At 43.8% G+C, this 19,542-nt stretch overlaps 5 protein-coding genes across 5 annotated transcripts; 4 read left to right on the top strand and 1 right to left on the bottom strand.

The window, feature by feature from the left end:
• Positions 1–3,739: 3,739 nt before the first annotated feature.
• On the top strand, positions 3,740–4,521 carry AOL_s00006g540 (uncharacterized protein; the record flags this gene model as incomplete). Its single annotated transcript, XM_011119849.1, has 3 exons — positions 3,740–3,860; positions 3,926–4,125; positions 4,204–4,521. 3 exons carry the CDS (start codon positions 3,740–3,742, stop codon positions 4,519–4,521), a joined length of 639 nt encoding a protein of 212 aa, XP_011118151.1.
• A 1,675-nt stretch (positions 4,522–6,196) lies between these two features.
• AOL_s00006g539 (uncharacterized protein) lies at positions 6,197–6,912 on the top strand (the record flags this gene model as incomplete). Its single annotated transcript, XM_011119848.1, has 2 exons — positions 6,197–6,533; positions 6,632–6,912. The coding sequence occupies 2 exons, from the start codon at positions 6,197–6,199 to the stop codon at positions 6,910–6,912; spliced, it is 618 nt and encodes a 205-aa protein (XP_011118150.1).
• A 577-nt stretch (positions 6,913–7,489) lies between these two features.
• Positions 7,490–8,387, top strand: AOL_s00006g538 (uncharacterized protein; the record flags this gene model as incomplete). Its single annotated transcript, XM_011119847.1, has 2 exons — positions 7,490–7,993; positions 8,082–8,387. The coding sequence occupies 2 exons, from the start codon at positions 7,490–7,492 to the stop codon at positions 8,385–8,387; spliced, it is 810 nt and encodes a 269-aa protein (XP_011118149.1).
• A 575-nt stretch (positions 8,388–8,962) lies between these two features.
• Positions 8,963–9,460, bottom strand: AOL_s00006g537 (uncharacterized protein; the record flags this gene model as incomplete). Its single annotated transcript, XM_011119846.1, has 1 exon — positions 8,963–9,460. The coding sequence occupies one exon, from the start codon at positions 9,458–9,460 to the stop codon at positions 8,963–8,965; it is 498 nt and encodes a 165-aa protein (XP_011118148.1).
• Positions 9,461–10,942: 1,482 nt separating this feature from the next.
• AOL_s00006g536 (uncharacterized protein) lies at positions 10,943–11,678 on the top strand (the record flags this gene model as incomplete). The annotated part of the gene is made up of 2 exons (XM_011119845.1): positions 10,943–11,107; positions 11,175–11,678. The coding sequence occupies 2 exons, from the start codon at positions 10,943–10,945 to the stop codon at positions 11,676–11,678; spliced, it is 669 nt and encodes a 222-aa protein (XP_011118147.1).
• Between the last annotated feature and the right edge of the window lie 7,864 nt (positions 11,679–19,542).

The following is a 19,542-nucleotide window of genomic DNA, read 5'->3' as shown; positions in this document are numbered from 1 at the left end:
GCCCCGCCAGATATCAATCCTAAAGGATTGGTCTTGCTTTGCCTGGCATAATACTAAGCCAGTCTGTGGGGAATAGTCGGTGGTATTTGTCATTCGTCGTGTAAAATGGCACCACATAGCTTTCTATAGGGCCCCAGATTTCAATGCTTTAATTGCTGTCACTATGCAAATAATCTACTTGTATACATGTAGGTGATCTCTTGTTTTGCTCTTAGATGTACCAACTTGAAGAGATCTGTAGACCTGGAGAAACTTCCAATTCGCCCTTAAGCTAGGGCAGCCATAACCAGCGCAGCGCGGTGTTCTAGCCCCTCATACTGAATTTATAGACCACAATATCACTATAGTTAATTAGCCCATATAATGTATTTAATCTTCATTTTAAGTTTGCTCCCACCGTTGCGTCCGAAGACGACTGGGACCAATGCTAGGCCGCTTCGACGCTCTTAATTTTTGAAATTCGGTTCGGCGGCCGCGCTGTTTGACTTTAGTAGCTTCTGCATTGACCGCCCATATTTAATGTCATTACTACCGTTGTTGATTGTGATTCTGCTATAAAATTTCCTTTATGCATGGTTTGCTGATTGATTGTTCATCCGACTGAAACCTAGCAGGGCCTAGCGAGACCGAGCCCTACTAGGATCTACTAGGGTCCACTAGAATTTACTAGGATCTACTAGGGCCTACTAGGATGTATTAGGGTCCACTGGGATCTACTGAGGCCCACTAGGATCCACTGGGACCTCCTAGAATTTACTAGCGTCTAATAGGGTCTAGAAGCGGTTTAGGATTGGAGCCAGGGCCTCGTTCGACAGGTGTGACGTCGCCATGTGAAAATATCATCTCCCAGCTATCACTAATCGTAAACATGAAGATGTATTTATCTTGTCTTCAAAACTATTGCTATGGTAGGATAAGGCCGGGTCAGGAACCGTCAATATGACTGATACCTGGACCGGAAGATATCGAGGAAGGATACGTACGGATCCTAGGGTTATGGGAACAGAGATGTTGTTTGTTGCCCATTAAGCAGATTTACAAGGAATTGGAGTGCAAAATCGTAGGTGCGAAAGCTGCTGAGATGCTGAATTCCTGTAGCTTTCGATACGGGACAGGAAATTCGGCATCAAGATATCTTAACAAACTCCAACTAGGCTTATTGATAGGTCATTCTGCAGGGTCTAATATATACGTTCGAAGCATTATCAAAACCGAGGGGTTGGATGGAACATCCAAAGCACGATTCTGGAAGGCCGACGCGGGGTATAGCTATAAATGCGCCCTTGGGCTCTGAGTCTTACCAGGCCATAGTCTTCTGTCGCGGGCCAGGGTTGATAGTAACCTGTAATGCTGTAAGAATGTTCTATATGAGAGTTTTTTTTCTTTAGTTCTCAATCTTTCGAAGCCAATATCCATCATTAAAGGCTTGCTTTATTTAGAAGACGTTAAAATTGTATTACCTGTTTAGTTTGGGTCTTGGGATATTGGGCAAAATGTTGTTTGAAGATTTGGCAATTCCGAATATTCTTATTACCATGTGATATCAAAAAATTTGATGTTGTTTAAAAATGTTATTTTAATATTAAAACTCTACAATGCTATAATATTATACCATAAAAAATGTCCTAATTAAGAAAAGACGGATCTGATGTGGCAGGATGATACCAGCCGATAATACATGCAGACGCAGACATGGATGTCCGTGGAGATGTGTAGTCTCGAGACCAGGCGCAGAGTTATAGTCAGACCATTTCATGCATGCACAAGTGAGTTGAGTGGGATAGGGCACTTAGACGAATTAGGTACATGAGTAGCGACACTAGCGACCGGGCCCGAAATTATCGGCCTGTTGCGAGGGGGTGGTTACTATTGCAACCCTTTGCGTTGTTCTGGTCGGCGGACTCGGTTTTTTTTCCAGCGGTAAAGAAGAACAGGTACAAAAGCCGTTGCTGGTTGTTTGGGAGCGCAATCCTGCCAAGGAATCGATTGTTCAATAAATTTACAAATATTAGTCAAATCCGTAATAGAGACGGCGGTACTGTCTTTGGCGTCAAGATGATATTCATCACCAAGTTGCGCTACAACATTCTAAATGCCCAGGTAGTACATAGTCAGCTGCTAGCCCCCCCCCCCCAAAAAAAAAAAAAAGACCTTTGGACTGTGAAAGGAGGTGAGGTGTGATGGGTACCGATAACTGATCCCAGGTGTGGTCATTTGCCATTCCCGTTGATGGAATTCCAAGCTCTTCTCGCACATCACCTATACTTGTTTTTACAGGTAATTTTTTGCAACAATCATATGCAAGCTCTTCTTCCGTTCTTGGCACTAAATGTGCCGAAGAAGAAAAGGTGAGACGGCCACGGCTGTAATCGTGAGATGTTTGATCTTGCTGGAATGCGGGGTTCAGATTTCCCTCTCGTAATCCAGAGAGAACCTCGACAGCGGTTTCAAACGCCGCCTGGGAGTTCTCGGCTAAAGTTAAAGGAATTTTCGGACCCAGGCCAGACATGATTATGGCACGGTCCCCTCGAGCTCTGTATAATTGTTTTGTTAGTCGTAGGCCGGGCGCAGTTCGAGGATGGGGTAGCTGAAGCTGGCCCTGTGTGTTGATTTCTTTGGGTTGCGTTTGTAGACTTATATATAGCCCGATACATGGCGCTATAACTAGTTACTGGCGCCAACGAGTCTAGAACAGCGCTATATACAAATTTATAGTGGTATAAGTGCATATCTGCCAGAAATTTACTTTCCGAGAGTTACCAACTTGCCTGAGGTCTAATGTTAGATTGATATCCGATACATCTTGGAGTTAATAGAGCAGCTACGCTCATGGTTGATGGCTGTATTCCCTAACCCTTTTAACATCAATAATAGCAATTTAAATATCAATACATTAAAGTACTAGTACAAAAATACAATCCGAGCAATTAAAACATTAATACTACACTCGAACAAAAATATAACCTCAAATCCAACAAGAAATATTGGTAACTCCCAAAATAACATTAGTGTTGTATTGTCGCATCGTTGCATGCCAAAGTTGCCAAGGTGAACAAATTAATTCGATTGCGAGATGCCCACGTTAGTACTCCGTATCGTCAAGATGGAATTTTCGTCCAGGCCAACATTATATCGTAAGCGCTGAGCTCGGGGTAAACCTGTCACGGCTGCGGATGTTTTTGGTCTTTGTGCTCACCTTCTCTTTCTTGCTTTTTCAAGTGACATATATATGCCGCTACTATAAAAGACAGTGACGGCGCGATTATCTATCGATGGAAGGGCTCTGTCCTGTACGATTGAAGGTCAAAATTCTACTACAGAATGGTGGCAAGCGCTGAACCTTACAACCCTTCTGGTTCGAGTTGTTGCATCAACAACTATATTTGACCCAGCGCTGTCGAATTCGGGGGTTTGGTCTGCCACCAGATCTGCTGCATTTTTTGTCTTGGGGATACCACGCTTTCACTTAATGAACAACATAGAGTTCTCACAAAGAGATCTGCCATGGTGGCGCATATTCAATTCCATCTACGAAGATTCTTATGTCTGCATATTCATTTTGCAATGCATGTTTGTGTTTTGTTGTATTTTATGTATGGGTATAGGGTGAACCCGAGGCAAGGTTTGATTGGACACTAGGTTAGGCGATTTAGGGAAGAAAGGGATGGAAAGGCGGAGAAGCTGGGCTGTTGACATTGAACAACAATGATCTCCAGCACGATGCACCTGCTGAACACTCATGGACGTCGATGATGATAGCCAAACTGAGGGCGCTTCATCGCGCCCGCCGAAAGCGAAAAAAGTAGACCAGCGAAAACAAAGAATGATGGAATCGAAACGACTGCTCATACGTCTTGCAAGTGGGTACTTCTATCAGTGGGCTCCGATTGTAGACACGGAACTAATTACTAACATGGAGGTGCAGAGGATCAGCTCGGCCAGAAATTTATTCTTAGCCAAATAACTCATTCTATACGAAATCCAGCGGCTAGTATTCAATTTATATACAAAGGACCCAATAAACACGAATACCCGAGTGTTTCGCTCTCAACAATTTCAGCAGAAAATCGTAATCTTATCAAACGAGCTATTGATCGCAACTTTCTTACAGCTGTTTTGATGGAGGTAAGATTAAGCTACTAAGGAGAACACGTTCGACCTGATCCAAGTCAAAAAACCCATCCTCTAACATGAGTGACGTAGCCATCTGATGATGGTACCGGTAGCGCGAAAATGCGATCAGTATCTCCTCCAACGAGTTCAACATCAGTTATTTTGGCGTCGGCAACTGCCGCCGAGACTGAAGATTTCGTAACTTTCAAAGTTCCGCGAAGATATATTCCAAGCTTTGAGCATGATGGCGATGTGGCGGATACAGGGCCGCGAGTTGAGAACGTGTGGCAGGATGAACTAATCGAAGAGCAGCGTAGACAAATTGTTGAAAAGGACAAGAGAATTATAGAACTTTACCAAGAGTGCGGGAGACTGAATTTTGAACTTTCCTTGTTGCGGAGGAAATGATTATGTGTAGTTAGTCTTTGTTAACTTCCTATCTGTTCGTCAGCAAATCACAGCTTCATAGCTTGAACAGATGATATGCCAGCCAAGGCGTTGTGATGACAACTTCGGGAACAAACATCCCCACTTAAAACATCCCGATCGTTCTAAGGACAAAAATGTAGTTCAGACCAGTTAAGTCGGCTTGGGGCTTAGCCAACCGATCGGGGATTAATTATATCCAACACAAATACCTCGAAGCCGCATTGGACGAAATCATATACTGTCCAATTAACTACGTTTTCCGAGTCTCAAATTGGCTATATTTACCGAGAAGTACGTATGTTTTATGGTGACGAGAAAATGCAATACGTGCTAATTATATATATAATTATAATCTGGCGGGTGTAGGTGCTTTCCGGTTTAGAGTATTTAAATTTAATCGGGCTCGAGTATACGAGAGTTAAATCTTCTAGAGTACTCCTATCTCAGCCCAATATCGTAAAAATTGGGGGCGCATTATTAATTCGTCGAAAGACTTTGGTATTTAACAGTACCACAATATCGTTCCCAGCCGTTGGTGTTGGAGCAATTGCGTTGGATATGATGGAAGATGGTATTCTTTTTGAAAACAAAGATCGGGCAGTGGTGTTAATATATTTTGAAAACTGGTTAGTATTGGTTTTTGACTTCGTGTGAAATACTTTTTGTTTTGAAATCACACTCCTCTTAAAAGTGGGTCTATGTCCAACAGCCTATCCTTACACACCCCCCTAACCTATATTGATCACCGCCATTGACGGTTTTTGTGCACTCTACCTGGGTATATGGAACATAAAATAAGTATATATGGAAGCGATAGATTACAAAGGAATAGACCTCAGGAATAATTTCGATTGAGCAGCTCTAGGTGTATCAACTCTAACAAATTCGAATTGCAACCTAGTGAACTGGGTTAATATCTAAAATATTTCTTAGGATTTAAGTATATTCGTGTGAAGGGTGGTATACTCCGGGAAGAGTATCCTAAGAGTCGAAATTGCATTATATATAAATGTTGCGAATTGTTTAGACACGCTGCGCAATCGTGGATGATGAAATTATGGAGATGTATGAACATCCACAAGATTTTCTTTGAATTTTCCGTATTTATTTATTAGAGTACTATCACAGAATTTGAGTTTCCGGGTGTACAGTGGGCTGTTCAACTTATGAAATTCTAACGGAAACATAGTATTTAAGCATATCCCATGGATTGTCACGTATCATGCGGGATGAATGGCCGGTCCTGTTGACATTCATCCATTGAACTGTTGAAGCAATGCGCGCGTAGCTAATACCTTAATTTCGGCCGACTAGCCGAACTATGACAGAGAATTTTAGATTTCTTGTGGGGTATTTGTTCCATACTTTGCTGCTGTTTCCTGGGGGTGTATACACTTAAGTAGTATTGTATGATATTTTAGGCGATGTAATAGAGGCAGGTAATTGATAACGTCCAAGTAAAGATTGTTTAACAAGTGAGTCACGTGATAGAGGTGGTGAGGTAGATTGAAAGCTTAAAGCTTTTAAAGGCACCGGTTTTACGACCACATAAAAACTTATACTTAACAACCACCATCCCCAAACCCAAAGACTAAGACCGACGATAGAACAGACAGCCAACAACTACGTGGCTACATCGAGAACCCACTCTACAATGTTATTATTCTCTACGCTTTCCAATCTTGCGGCAGAGTACTTTCAGGCGACCTCAGTATATGAGTATGACTGGCATAGAATCGCCGTTACGACAATCGTTGTGATAGTGTTGATACTTTCCTCCTGGATCTATCTTGAGTCCCAAATCGCCTGGTCAGGGTGCCCTAAAGATTATGAAGAACGGCCCCCAAGTCCTACTCGCGGACCATCCCGGATCTGCCTGTCCTGGGTCTTCCCATATGGCTGTACCTTAAACCGCGGTAGCACATTCTATATCGATTACCGCAACCCGGATAGTCTGAGGGAGGAGTTAAGTCGGTATGATATGGATGGCAGTACGTATATCGTCACGTTTCATTCCCATACTCCATCTAGGACTTTCGTTGTTTGATTCCGGGTTCATTAATGACGGGATGTTTTCTCGCTGCTGTAGTTGTGGTAATGCCGGTCTGGAAGGGCACTATTTTCGGGCCTGGAAAAGTCCTTCTCGCAGACGACGGTATCGAAACATTAGACCTTCTTCGGGTTTCCGCCCACACCATTTTTCTAGCCGTTTACCCTAAAGAAGCGTTTAAGGCGGTACTTACAACCGGATGTCCTCTCTTGGAAATGTTGGTAAATCCAGGTCCAGCTTGGGATAAACCAAAAAGTATGAATGAATTTGTGGATATGGTTGAAGACTTCGAGGAGGAGCACGGTAAAAGATGTGAGTAAATTCATAAGGACTTTCCGTAAGTTTATCGATAGCTAAACTCGTATTAGAATAGGAATCTCGAAAAAACCTTAAGTGACCTTATTGATATACCCGCACGATCGTACGAGTACCCGTGTTTCTTGTCGGTGGCCTTTGGATAGAACTGGATCGATGTCGGTATAACCCGTTATAGGGGTCCGTGGAACTCGAAGAATCGATGTATTTGGTAAATCAAATATATCAGATATATAGATACTGCCACGATATATAAGACATTTTTGTCGCTAGTGATTGTCAGAAGTCCCAGCGTTTAGCCGCTGTAGCAACATTCAAATTCAGCTGCTCATTTTGCAGCAATTATCAGTACTTGGCTCCCATTGTCCTCGCACCCAACCCACCTTACTCTCGATACCCTGTACCATCTTCGTAATACCGATCAACTTTCTCCGTTGTCTTCGTTTTTCTTCTTATTAGATATAGTTGTTTTACCATCCAAGAAGCCGTCGCAAACATCGCTATCCAGATCCCCATCATCCTCACTTCCATCACTGCTTTCTTGTGAGAATGTTGACAAGAAATAAGAGAAAAAGCAGCGGCATGGATGCCCTAGATATGGAGAACGTAAAGTTGAAACCCAGGCCAAGAAAGCCACGGAGGAGCCAGCCACTTCTACCCATAGCGTTGCCTTCTGTTGCCCAAGGCCTAGAGCACCCCCCTAGAGCTGGTGGCGACTGTGATGTGGCCCTCGCTCCTGCCACCCCTCCTCCTGCAATCCATGCTCCTGTCGGGCTCGCACCGGCGGCATACGGGATCTTCGATCCCGACTATCGAATTATTCCACCAGAAGAGCAAGCTATTGGAGAGCGGCTGAGTATTGTCGTGGAGGTACAGCCGTTCGTACTTCCGGGGTTTAAAACACTTTTGAGAGGGCTTAGGATTGCATATGACGTGCATGCAGACGGGGAATGGCATCAAGGGATAGAACGAGTGGTTCTCCATCAAGAGGCGAAGAGGGCGAACGAGATCAAGCCGGATTTGCTTCGACGTGTTGGTTGCTGGCTGCTCCCACGAGCCTATGCTCTAAAGAGCATTGAGATACTGGTACATTACTTATTATAATCAAACCCTAAACCTTCAATGTGTATTTCTGCTAGTTAAAACTCTAACTTACATACCTTTATCAATTTAGACAACCCCACTAGCCCCGAACGATAACTACTATTGGATTCAGATTAACAATGTTAACCATCCCCATTTCAATATTGTCCAAAACTGCCATCATAACAGTGACGAAATGATGTTTCATATTAAGATTATATTGAGGCAAAGTCTCATTCTGTGTATTGTGGCTGTCTACCTAATCTTTAAGGAAGGTGTTGAAATATATGCCTTACGGAAGTTGCTAAATGAGGTGGCCGAAACAGTTGTAAAGATAACTTTGGCGGTTTTTGCTGGCCTTGGAGCCATTTACGGTGTCTTGGCAGGTATGGCGTAGAAGCCATACCAACATCTAATGCTAATAGGCCTATAATCGTTTATGGGCCGGGTCAGATCGATATCTACCCCGTTCACAATCTGGCTGCTATGCGAGGTTTCGACGGGGATGGAATTAGAAACGTTTAAATACGAGTAAGTAAAACTATACCAGTAGTCTGGTATTCAGCGGAAATATACGAGCCTATGTCGCGGACGGCCCACGTGCATTTTCCATGCTCTCTGAACGGTCGAGGGTGCTTATATACAGAAGTAATGGCGACAACAAGAGTGTTTTGTTATGATCTAATGAATTAGTGACCTAGGGAGCTATTAGCTTTTAAAATGCGAAATATTGTGGATGTGAGTTAAATTTCCCAGCCAAACAGCTTTCAATCGAATCTTTGAGTTCGTAGCTTTCCCATGGCAAAGCCCAAGGCCGTTCTATCAAACCTTCCCAGAATTTAGTGCTTGGATGCAGATAAATTGTTTTTACATGCATTACCGCGAATCCCCCGAGCTGTCAGCCAGGCTCATAGCTGATGTTAAAATGTTACATACCTCACCCAACAAATGCATTATCAATCTCGATGGGTATCAGTACCTTCGCCCGAAGTCATATATTTCCATCGTATCAACGTTAACTCCAATCGTCGCCGAATCCGAAGTTACATCCGCCGCCTCGTCATCATGCATGATATCGTTCGTAGCAAACCGATAAGATCGCATTTCGCAAACCTCATATCCATCCCCCTGAACAAGAAAAGCAATAAACCCCCGATGCGTGATAACCGCAATATTGTGGTACATCTTCGAAGGCTCTTTTGAACATTGTTGAACTCTTTCCGCACGTTTAGTGGCTTCGTTAATATTGTGTGGGGGGTAGTTCCAGTCTCCTGGACACTCTGTGAAATTCAACTGGGGAAATTTTGCCGATAATTCTGCCTTTAAATTTGAAAGACCTTTGTTGCAATTTGCACCATGTGCTTCACGTAGGTCGGGCCAAATCTGAACCTCGGGCTTAGGTACTGAGGTTTCGACCGGATGAAGAATAGATGAGAAACCGTTTATGGCAGTCTGAATAGTACGCGTCATTGGTGAAATAACAACCAGATCTGGGACGGCGGGTATCTTGGTTGCCTTAGTAGCGTTCTCTCCTGCAGCTGTCAAAGCCGGATCGCGATGAGGATAGTTGCGATCGATATTATATTGTGAAGAGCTTTTCTGTGACTAATGATATGGACTATGGGGATAGACACCGTGAAATCGTTCGACATATGAGTAAATCATCATATAGATATTAGGATATACCTAATACTCACTCTTTAACTTTTAATGCGAGCTAAGTATATTCTCAGTCCTAGCCGATAGAAGCTAGAAGCAGTGTTTTGATGGATTTATCCGACTGGATGATGAGAAATTGCCAGGGCCCAAGTATGCAGGGCATGGAATGATCAATTTAGGTCGAAAGTGGTTATAGAAAGGGAAGAAGAGTAAGAAGAAGATATTGATAGGAGACACTATGTGTTGTGCCCGCCTCCATGTAAATACTTAGTTAGATGAGTCAGCTAGAACTTAGAACAATACATCGATCATCCATCACCCCTCAAGTACAAAAAAGAAAAGGAAACAGAGAATAAAGGATCAAGAAGGGTTATTCTTAGAAACAAGCCGACCACGTGGCCCGTAGGTGGAGACTATCCAAATAGCTATAGATCATCCTGGGCTAAACTCTGACCTATTTAAATCCATATTGGTATTTATCCACGACACTGGGATTGAATGGGCGAAGTGAGAGTCGCGAGAGAGGAACAACAGGCCCTTATATAATTATCGTGGGCCAGTAATATATCTGAGATTTTTAGTTCGATCTATGGCGTCCCAAATGTGTCAGATGTTTTTATGTATATGTTGAATGAAAAATTGGGCCCCTTAACCACGTTTGGGAACCACTCTACCTACTTTCGGCCACACCAGGCGCCCACACGCCCTACTGTCTGGCCTGCTGGCTGGGTTGTGGGCCGGTTCGCAGGCGGGTGGGTGGGTAGCCTGTCTACCAGCCCGTCTACCAGCTTGAAGACGTGCGGGCTAGCCTGGGAATACCAGCCTACGGGCCAGTCCCCGGAACGCGTGGGTAACTAGTCTGGCTCAAAATATGTTGAGTGGTTACCAAATGTGGTTGAGGGCCCACTTTTCTGCCCGACATATATATAAAAACATCTGACACATTTGGGACGCCATAATAAAATTGGATGTGTTAATAAAATACATACTCCCTTCGATCGCGCGATCTTGAGCTACCATTTCGTCCGGATACAACGTCGTTATAATTACCAAGATTTCGCTTTTTTTTGCTAGAGCTACGCATTCTGTTCGGCTTCAAGTGGTAGATGCGATTGCAACAGTCGGCTTTTATTCTTATTACCGACTACTAGGCGGTCACACCACGACGTGGCCGCATCAAAGAAGCAAAACGCCAAGGCCACCAAAGAGATTGACATCTACCCCACCGGCCTAAGGATCCGAGTGATACACCAAGCAAGCCCCTCCTCACGTAGCCGTCATTGATTCTACGCGATGTCCGATATTACACTACGACCAAAGATCCTAAAGTACATCCGAAAGAAGGACGAAAACGTGACAAACGCTTTAATACATGCCCAGTTCAAAGTTGAATATTTCAATGAGAAAACGGAAAATTGGACGGCAACTAAATTTCAATCAACTACATATGTTTTGCGAGTACGTAGATTTTTAGCTCTAGCTCTCGCTATGATAGTCGGAAGAATTGTGCTGAATTCCTATTTAGGATTTATGTACCACCGCTCTTAAGCAACAGCAGTGTTTTCTAGAACCTGGATTTAATAGTTTCAGGTATCAAAACACAATGACTATTGAAAATCTCTATAATCAAGTTTTGATTGAACTTGAACAAGGTCTCTGGTCTCCAACAATGAAATCAATAGTTTATGATATGCTTAAAGCTACAGAATTTCCTGGTCACGTTGACGATATGTGGCTTTTTCAGTGGGCTCTGAGTAAAGCAAAACAGAAACTAGACCGAAGAGATAAAGGGAAACGTAATCCGGAGGCGAAAGCGGAAACGGAACCGGGGGTAGAGGGCTCCACATCCAGTAAACACAGGGCCTCAAGCCCAGGAATACGTAGGGCAGAGAGGGAAGGCCCAGACGCCGGAATACAGAGGGCAGAACGGGAGGCGGAGAAGTTCGAAGGGGTAAATGAACAAGGGAATAAAAGCTTCAAAGCAACTTCTTGGCCCCGAATCGCAAATAGTATGCATTCCTACAAGTAATTCAATTTCTTTCCAAAACGAGACTGATAGAATCGAATGGCAAAGTTATCCACGACAAAGACGAATTTCCTCTGAGTCAACCATCTTGGGAGCGTCTTCCCGATCATCATCCAGCTACACCCTTCAGGAAGTTTCAGTAACTGCCTCAGTACTCAAGGTAGTCTCGGAGCCAGAGCTGCTCAACGCATCAAATTTTCACAGGGGTAGTTAAAGAACATAAATAAAAATTATTGCTTTAGTTGAACAACCACGCAGTACATGAAGATGGGACAAGTAGTATCTTTCGTGTCAATAGATCATACATATTAGGTAAGAGATCCACCAGTTTGGCCTGGCACCGCGAGACCACACCGGTTCGAATTTTCTTAGATGGATATTCATTAGCTCAGTTCGGATATTCGTAGATTTCCCCTAGGCCGTATCAAGACCCTAAGGTAGATATCTTTTCTCATCTTTCGTCTCAAATCTAATCAAGTCCTCGCTTCAGGGAGCTACAAGGGAAGCAGAGCTAGTGGCGTTTTACGTACACTATTTGACCACTCGAGTCCTTAGATCACCAACCTAGTACCAAGGAAGTCTGGTGAGCCGTCTTGTGCTGACCGGCTTTATCAGCTGCTCCTATCTATAGGCCCCTGTCTGGGAATTGTCGGGGCCTTTTAAGGCAGACTTGAAAATATTCTAGGCGACGCAAGTCCATGCATACGCATACCAACTAGCCGCTATCGATATATCGACGATACCGCCCTTTCATACTAGCGTGCTTCCGTCGGTCCTGACGGGCTGCCGCCATGTACGCTAAGATCACGATCAGATATGCACAACTTGAAAGAATTTGTAATCAGCCTCAATGGGACGAATTCCGCTTGCATAGAATACTATTCGGTGCCATTTTTTTGCTAGCTTCGAGTTTGTTTCTGCTGTTTGGTGTGCAACTTGCATAGTTAATCAATGTGTTGTTTTACCGAGCCTCCGCCTCGAGCGCCTGGATTCGAGGCTATACTCGAGCTCCCACCCTGCAGCCGAATACGAGACTACCTGCAGCCATGCAATCTCAATACGTCGGAATCAATGCAAACTCGTCTGCACGAAGATGTTAGATTACTATTTGTCATGTAATGATCGGGACATCCTCCTAGTTTTTCTTTTGATATGTGACCAGGCGCTTTCGATACCGCACACCCGGACCGACGAGTAGAGGCCAAATACATCCCTGTTATGCATGAGCCTGTATGATTCAGAGCAATGCCACGAAGACAAAATTAAGCGGACCTAACCTAATCAGCTGATATCAGTTGTTAGCCTATCAGCCCCCGAAATGCTGTGCCGGCCCTCAGTGGCAGACATGCCGCCGATTCCCAAGGCAGCTGCGGTTGCGGCATGTCCTCGCGTAAACTAATACCCCATGTCTTGAGCAGAAGCTAGAAGCTCAGAACACTAAAAATTGGAAGGAAAGGAGTAAAAAAAAGTAAAAACAGTAACATGAATGTAGAAAAAGAGACTTTGAACCAGGGTGCAAACAAGCCATGGCCTCGAACTCGTTAGAACATGAGCACAGTCGATCATCCCAAGAACTTGATTCACACGGGAGAAAGGGAAACACACCTACTATATTATGTTATCACAATAATAATTATTTGCTAGATGTAATTCTTAGCAAGGGATTAGCGCAGAACCAGCAAGTTTTCTTGAACCCCGAATTATTTAATATCAGTATTTATGCGTACAATTATGTTTATGAAATGTGGGCGTAGAGCCCGAAGAATGAACCTATTGTAAGAATTTTAGCCTATCATGAATAGTTTAATTGGGATTGAAAAGTCCTTGTGCAGTGCAGAAAGAATAGTTTCGAGATTTAGCTGGTTTAAATGATATGTGCAGCGTTAAATGTGGTTTTTTGGTTTATATTCCATTGAATTAATGGGTCTGATTTATTTTTATTCAGATAGTTGCATTTCTAAGCTCTATGCTTGTTCCAGGAATCAATTTGTCCCGTTTTAGCCCAAATATTACGCATTTTCGTTCAGCCTGTAGTACGAAATTGATGTTTTTGTACTGCCTATTGTACTCTGTTATTCTTTTATTTATTTTTTTGGTACTCTGTTGTTTCTTTTTGAAATTGGATATCTTCTGATATTTTTATACTTTTAAAAAAACGTATTCGCTTATCTTATAAATTTTTCCACTCTAGTGCCCGAGTGCTAACGTGTTCGAAATTTTGTTGAGAACTATTGTTTAAGCTCTTAGTACTCAGGAGGATTGCGTAGCTATTATAATGACGGTAGTTCTTTTTAAAGTTGTGGCGATCAGTCTTTTATACTGCTGGTTTATCTTCTTGTTCTACGGTTCTAAAGCCAAAGGCAGATTGTGCTAGTATTATTCTTTAACCTCTGGTGGCCATGGCCGTCGAGTCAAGTCTTTCTATTATTGTATACATCTATTAACATACTCTTTTCTCCTTTTACTTGAACAAAATCTGAAGTTATATATTCTATTAACGGTTGATTACTAATTGTGATCTATAGTTAATTCCGAAAGCATACTTTGCTTTGGGGCAAAGCTCCTCGACCTCTCTAAGACGCCCATTTTCGAAAAGGGTTTCACAAAACTTGCTAACGCCTCGCCGTTAGGTCCTCGGATAGTATGCCCCTTAATAGGCTCATACGTTATACAGCACCTACTGCTCCCACGCTGTTCGTCCTCCAAATTGGTACATCCCCTCTAGCTCTCAAAGCTTTGTTTCATGTTGATCACGTATACGGCGATATTGATACATACTTAAGTAGAACTTTCAAAAGGCTGAGAAGAGCCCTCGGAAACATGGGTCGGATTCAAAATTGGACGATTTCGTTTGGGAACTCGAGTACCCGACTGTTTACAAGAGGGATCCCTAATAAATAACCGAGCGAAACAAAATGTCGCCCTATAGAAAAAAAGTAGCAAAAAAATCTATTCTTTTCACGCGACATGATTCAAGATCAGATCAGAATAGACTAATCTTGTAATTTATATACAATTACTTAGTCACGAAACCGCTTATTTAGCTACCAGCGTACCAGTGTAGGCGGTTCACTAGCTAACAGGCTCGCTGGAACTTGGGTGAGCAGACCCGAAATTAAAAGATTTTATAACAATATAACTACTGAATTGTAATAATAACGCTGTGACTTGGAATTATGATTTGAAGATTTGGCATTCGGGTTTAAGCGCCGCCGCAGGCGGCCTACAAGCTATGTTCAACCCGACATATTTGTCGGACGACAAAAGCGAGTTGGCATCGTCGGCTGGTCTCGTTGCCGTCGGTCCAATTTTGTGTTGACTGTTGGGTAAAACACATTCGTTCGATATCTGCAAGGATGACGAAAGTGGTAGGGGTATGCCCCGAATCAAAAAGGTGTCAAAAAACACAAAAATGAACTCTCAGACGGGGAATCGAACCCCGGTCGTCCGCGCGTTGTTTTTTTTGGTTTTGTTGCTTTAGGCTTGAGTCTTGTAACTTTACACCTTCCCCAACTGACAGGCGGAAATCTTGACCACTGGACCATCTGAGACTGATATCGGTGAGCATCTGGTTGTAATATTTATAGATCCGTACTCGAGATATAGATCCGAGAAACTGAGAAGTGACAAACCCCCGTCAACATTGCCATCAGGTCTCCGATTCGCAGTTTGCCGCATAGCTTCGACATAACTCCGTGGTCCGGGCGTTTATTTTATTTGATCAGCTATTAGACGGCCTGGGTCGGTCTCGTATCAGGTTTCGTACATATATATGCCAGCGGTCAGTCCGCCGGTGCGCAGTCGCATACTATCTCTACGCCAAAAATGACATCCAAGGCGTATACGTGTATACCTAGGTCGTTGGCAACACAAGTGCGGCGGCGAGGGACAAGAAGGAGGAAGTGACGTCACAGTGGCAAGACCCTGTCGCACTTTTTTAATTCAACAACGAGTCTGACCAGTCAGTTGGGGGCGAACAGCAAGCGACGTCGACGGCTCGATACCATAGATTTGAGCTCCTGGGATCATAGATTCACGGCAGCATGAAGATATCATGTTTTATACAAATACATTTTAAGCAACCCCGTACACACGTTTTGTTTAGTATCATGTTATTATTCTCATATTTACAAGTCATATTTACCTTTGGTGCTTACGGGAATGGCGCAATCATCTACTGAGAGAAAAAAATTGTGTTCAGTTAGTACGCAGGTTTGGTATGGTTTGTCGAAGAGCCATCATTGGTTCCCCGTATCCAATCTCGCACCAGATTTAGCCCCCGGTAAGGGCCGTGGTGGTAGTAGGTTGTTGCCAAATGTATAGGCGGTGGTGGTTGCTAGCTCGATCTTTCAATCTTTGATACCAGTTTCCCCGTCCGGGCTTCGTAAAGAGGCCTTATGACGCGGTATCCGCTTAGAAACATATCACAATGCCCGTCAATTCTCAATTTAAACAACCAAAAGACAAACCTCAAATATATGCACAAACAAACCGGTCGTAATTCAGTTTTTGGGGGCCGGGGTGGTTTCAGGGTTGCTAGCTAGTAAGGCCTCAATTTCCGCGCCTCTGCTATGCTTCTTTTCCAAGGACACTTCCTGATCCGGTGACCCAAACTATAAAAGCGTTACTTTAGTTGACTCAGCCCGTGGCGCGTCATGTTCGCAATGGGTTGGGGCAGTACTCTCATATAATCCAGCTGGATGTGATATGCAAATATTTGCCAAGCACAATGACATTAACAATTCTAAATTCTCTAGGTATATCATCACAACACAGTTTTAAAATAGTGTACCCCACAAATATCTGCTTCTTCTATTCTATACTTAAAAAGAAACCATGGGGAGGTAATCGACAGATTTCGCGAGAGAGGGAGGGCCGTTTTTCCGAGCGCTCGCAGTATATGTCACCTTTGAGAGCGCTGCTGCTGTTGCGCCTGAAGCTTTGAAAATATCCTATCAAAACTCCTGTCCTGTGGTAATGATGAACCGGCAGTATAATTGAAAATACTCAAAAGAACAAGGTCAAGGGGCACCAACAAGAGTATGTGCGACCGTCAGCAGTGCTACTGATCTTTGCTCAGATGGGGATGAGTAATATGGTAGTGAGTCGCAGTTAGGATGGAGGATTATTGACGGAATAGTATGTGAATTCACTTGTCGGCCAGGTGCCAGAACACACCCACGCTGAAATACACACCACAACACAACACATCCACAAAGCCTAGTATACAAAGGCCAACGACTGTCGATTTGACAGTACCGTCGAGGAAATCAACGGCTGATATTGCGATTAACGTTGTATGCTTGTCCGGAAAGTTTTGGCTCGCCGTGTTCCTGTATTCAAGCTACGGAGCCCCGACAGGATGATTGGTCGCCCCTCGCTGGTTAATGGTTGCTTAGTCCCTTTCACTGACTGTTTTGGGAAGCATTTCCTTTTTTGTGAACCTGGTCGTCTTGTGAACTTTCAAATGCAACGTTTTTATGTGTTGAGGACAGATGTCAGTCAGGGTACAGTTGTGTTGCTGCACATTCGTGCTGGGCACGCATAATAGTTATTATGAGTGGAAGGATGCTCATGATTAATCTAATATTATATTGCCGGGCTTAAGATCCCCGAGATTCCTGGGTCCCAAGAGTTGTGACGTCAAAATTTAGATTGGTTATGGCGGGAAGGGGGTGCAGAATTTAGAAGGTTACGCGTCGTTTGCTGACGTCGCTTCCTAGGCCTATTATGTAGGTATAGGTTTAGTATCGGTTGATCGTGAAATGCTAGATCGATAGTTGTCTAGGTCTTCCTTAGTAGTAATAATAATTAATTATAAGAAGGAGACTTTGAAAAGCCCCGGGGGGGCGAAACCGTCATAAATCTCACGTAAGACAGTTTGAAAACCACCATAGACCTCATCCCTATCCCACTCGAAGGCCCCATCCCACCTCCCCTGTGCTCGGAGCTGGGGAGTCACCGAAATGGCTGATAGCTTACCTCGAACTGATTTAGGCCCCATCGCATCATGGTCACGCTGAGTACTAGCCTTAGAAAGCTGATTATGGCCGACGTTGTCTTGACGGCGACTTAATCCTTCTTTATGAGGATGGCTCCAAAAACTAAATATAATTCAGGCAAGCAAAATCGAGTGGGCTTTAATACACCCTTTAGCGGCCAGTGTTATTTCGACGTGTCCGATGTTATTGACAACGTAATATATCGAAACGTTCGCGTGGGTCGTTGTAGTTTAAAAGTATGCATCGTTCTATACGTGTAGCTGCGCCGCGGCCCAACCTGCTGTGACAATCTAAATTCTATACTCTAATGGCTTCCCACGCAGTTCTGGTTCTACATCACGACTTGCAGCCGAAGATATTCCACCGCACTTCGCCACCGATTTTCCAACTAGCCAACGCAGGCGCAGACATGTTGGTGGCGCCGGATGCACATGCAATAGTGAGGCTGGCAATCAAGGTAGGGTACCACGCCCCCCACTGGTACAGCTTCAAGAGCCCCACTCAGTATCTAGCCTAGAGACACCCGGGAAAGCTTCCCAAGGCTAGGTACCTCGTAACTCTGGGTTAATTACGCCATGGTGCCGGGGCTCCACCTGACTTATGCCCTCCTACGCGAGTCCGTCCCATATTCCAGATTTTGAATTCGAGTATTCTAGTGTCACACCGTAGTCGGTTCGAACTAGTAGTAAGGGTTTTAGAAGGGCACCAGCTGATCAGACTCAGTTTCATAGTTTGAGGTACCGGGTTCGAAGACGATATTTCCTCGATCTGGCACGGTTCTTTGCGTTGTCTAACTAGTCTGGGGCAACCAATACGGACCTAAGTGCCCATAAATGTAATTAATCTCAACTACACAAGAGGTAGCGAAAGAACCTTTAGCCGTCACAAGGAGTGGGCTCGAAAATCGACAGGATTCACTTCTTCCTTCGAAAAGCTGATTCTAGAGTTTCTAAAAATTTAAAGGCCTTTTAAGCCCCCACAGTCGAATATTCTAGATCTCGCGCTTACTAATTAATCTTGTTATTAGAATTCGACGAGATGCCGTGGTCTAAGGAAGCTGTGATAATAGTAGTGCTGTGGGCTAGATACATACTAGTTTGGTTTTCGGTCTTAGGTCTTAATGTGGATACTCTCAGGAATTCAAAAAGTTGTCAAGAACTTAAGTGGTTCTGTTGGTCACAGTATTGGTATTATCATTAAAATCCACGACACCAAGCAGTCCCATAGCGGCGACATGGGAGTATAATTCTTCGAAAACTCGTGTGGTTGATTTTGGTTTAATATATGCATCCCATTGTTCACTAGCTATGGTAGTGCTATAGTTGGCGAGTGCTTCTTCGCCACCATCCCCAATAGTGCTTCATCCTCGCCTGATTTTGAGGTTTGTTAACTAAGAATTAGTTTCTATGCACCTTTTTGATGGGTGACGAGTGAGTGCCGCACACTATCGCACTAGTGCGTGGCCGTGGATATTTGTTTCGCTTTCATCGGGTTACAATACAATTGAGAGGACTTAATAGACCGTCCGAAAGCCAACACTACATGAAGTGGGTTGACAGTTCGAATTGCAACGATGCTACCCTACTCGCGAACTTCACCTGACGGCCTTAGGCCTGGGCCCCTTCCCCAAATCCGAGTATACGATGGTATATAAATAGACTTAAGAAGTTCAATATTCTAGTGTCACTCTGATACACATAACGGTCTTGATATGTTTTGGGAGTATATTACAACAGTACTTGAAGGAGTCGTGTTAAGGTTGGTGTCACGACCTCGCCTCAAACGGGTCCGTATATTTAGGTTAGCCTCATGGACCTGGACCGCTCGTGGACCTCGAATCAAACGAATTCACCCGTATGTGCCTG

Source organism: Orbilia oligospora (assembly GCF_000225545.1).
Source record: "Orbilia oligospora ATCC 24927 unplaced genomic scaffold scaffold00006, whole genome shotgun sequence".
Taxonomy (NCBI): domain Eukaryota; kingdom Fungi; phylum Ascomycota; class Orbiliomycetes; order Orbiliales; family Orbiliaceae; genus Orbilia; species Orbilia oligospora.
The sequence above is the reverse complement of the archived record's forward strand: the minus strand, read 5'-3'. Positions and strand labels throughout refer to the sequence as shown.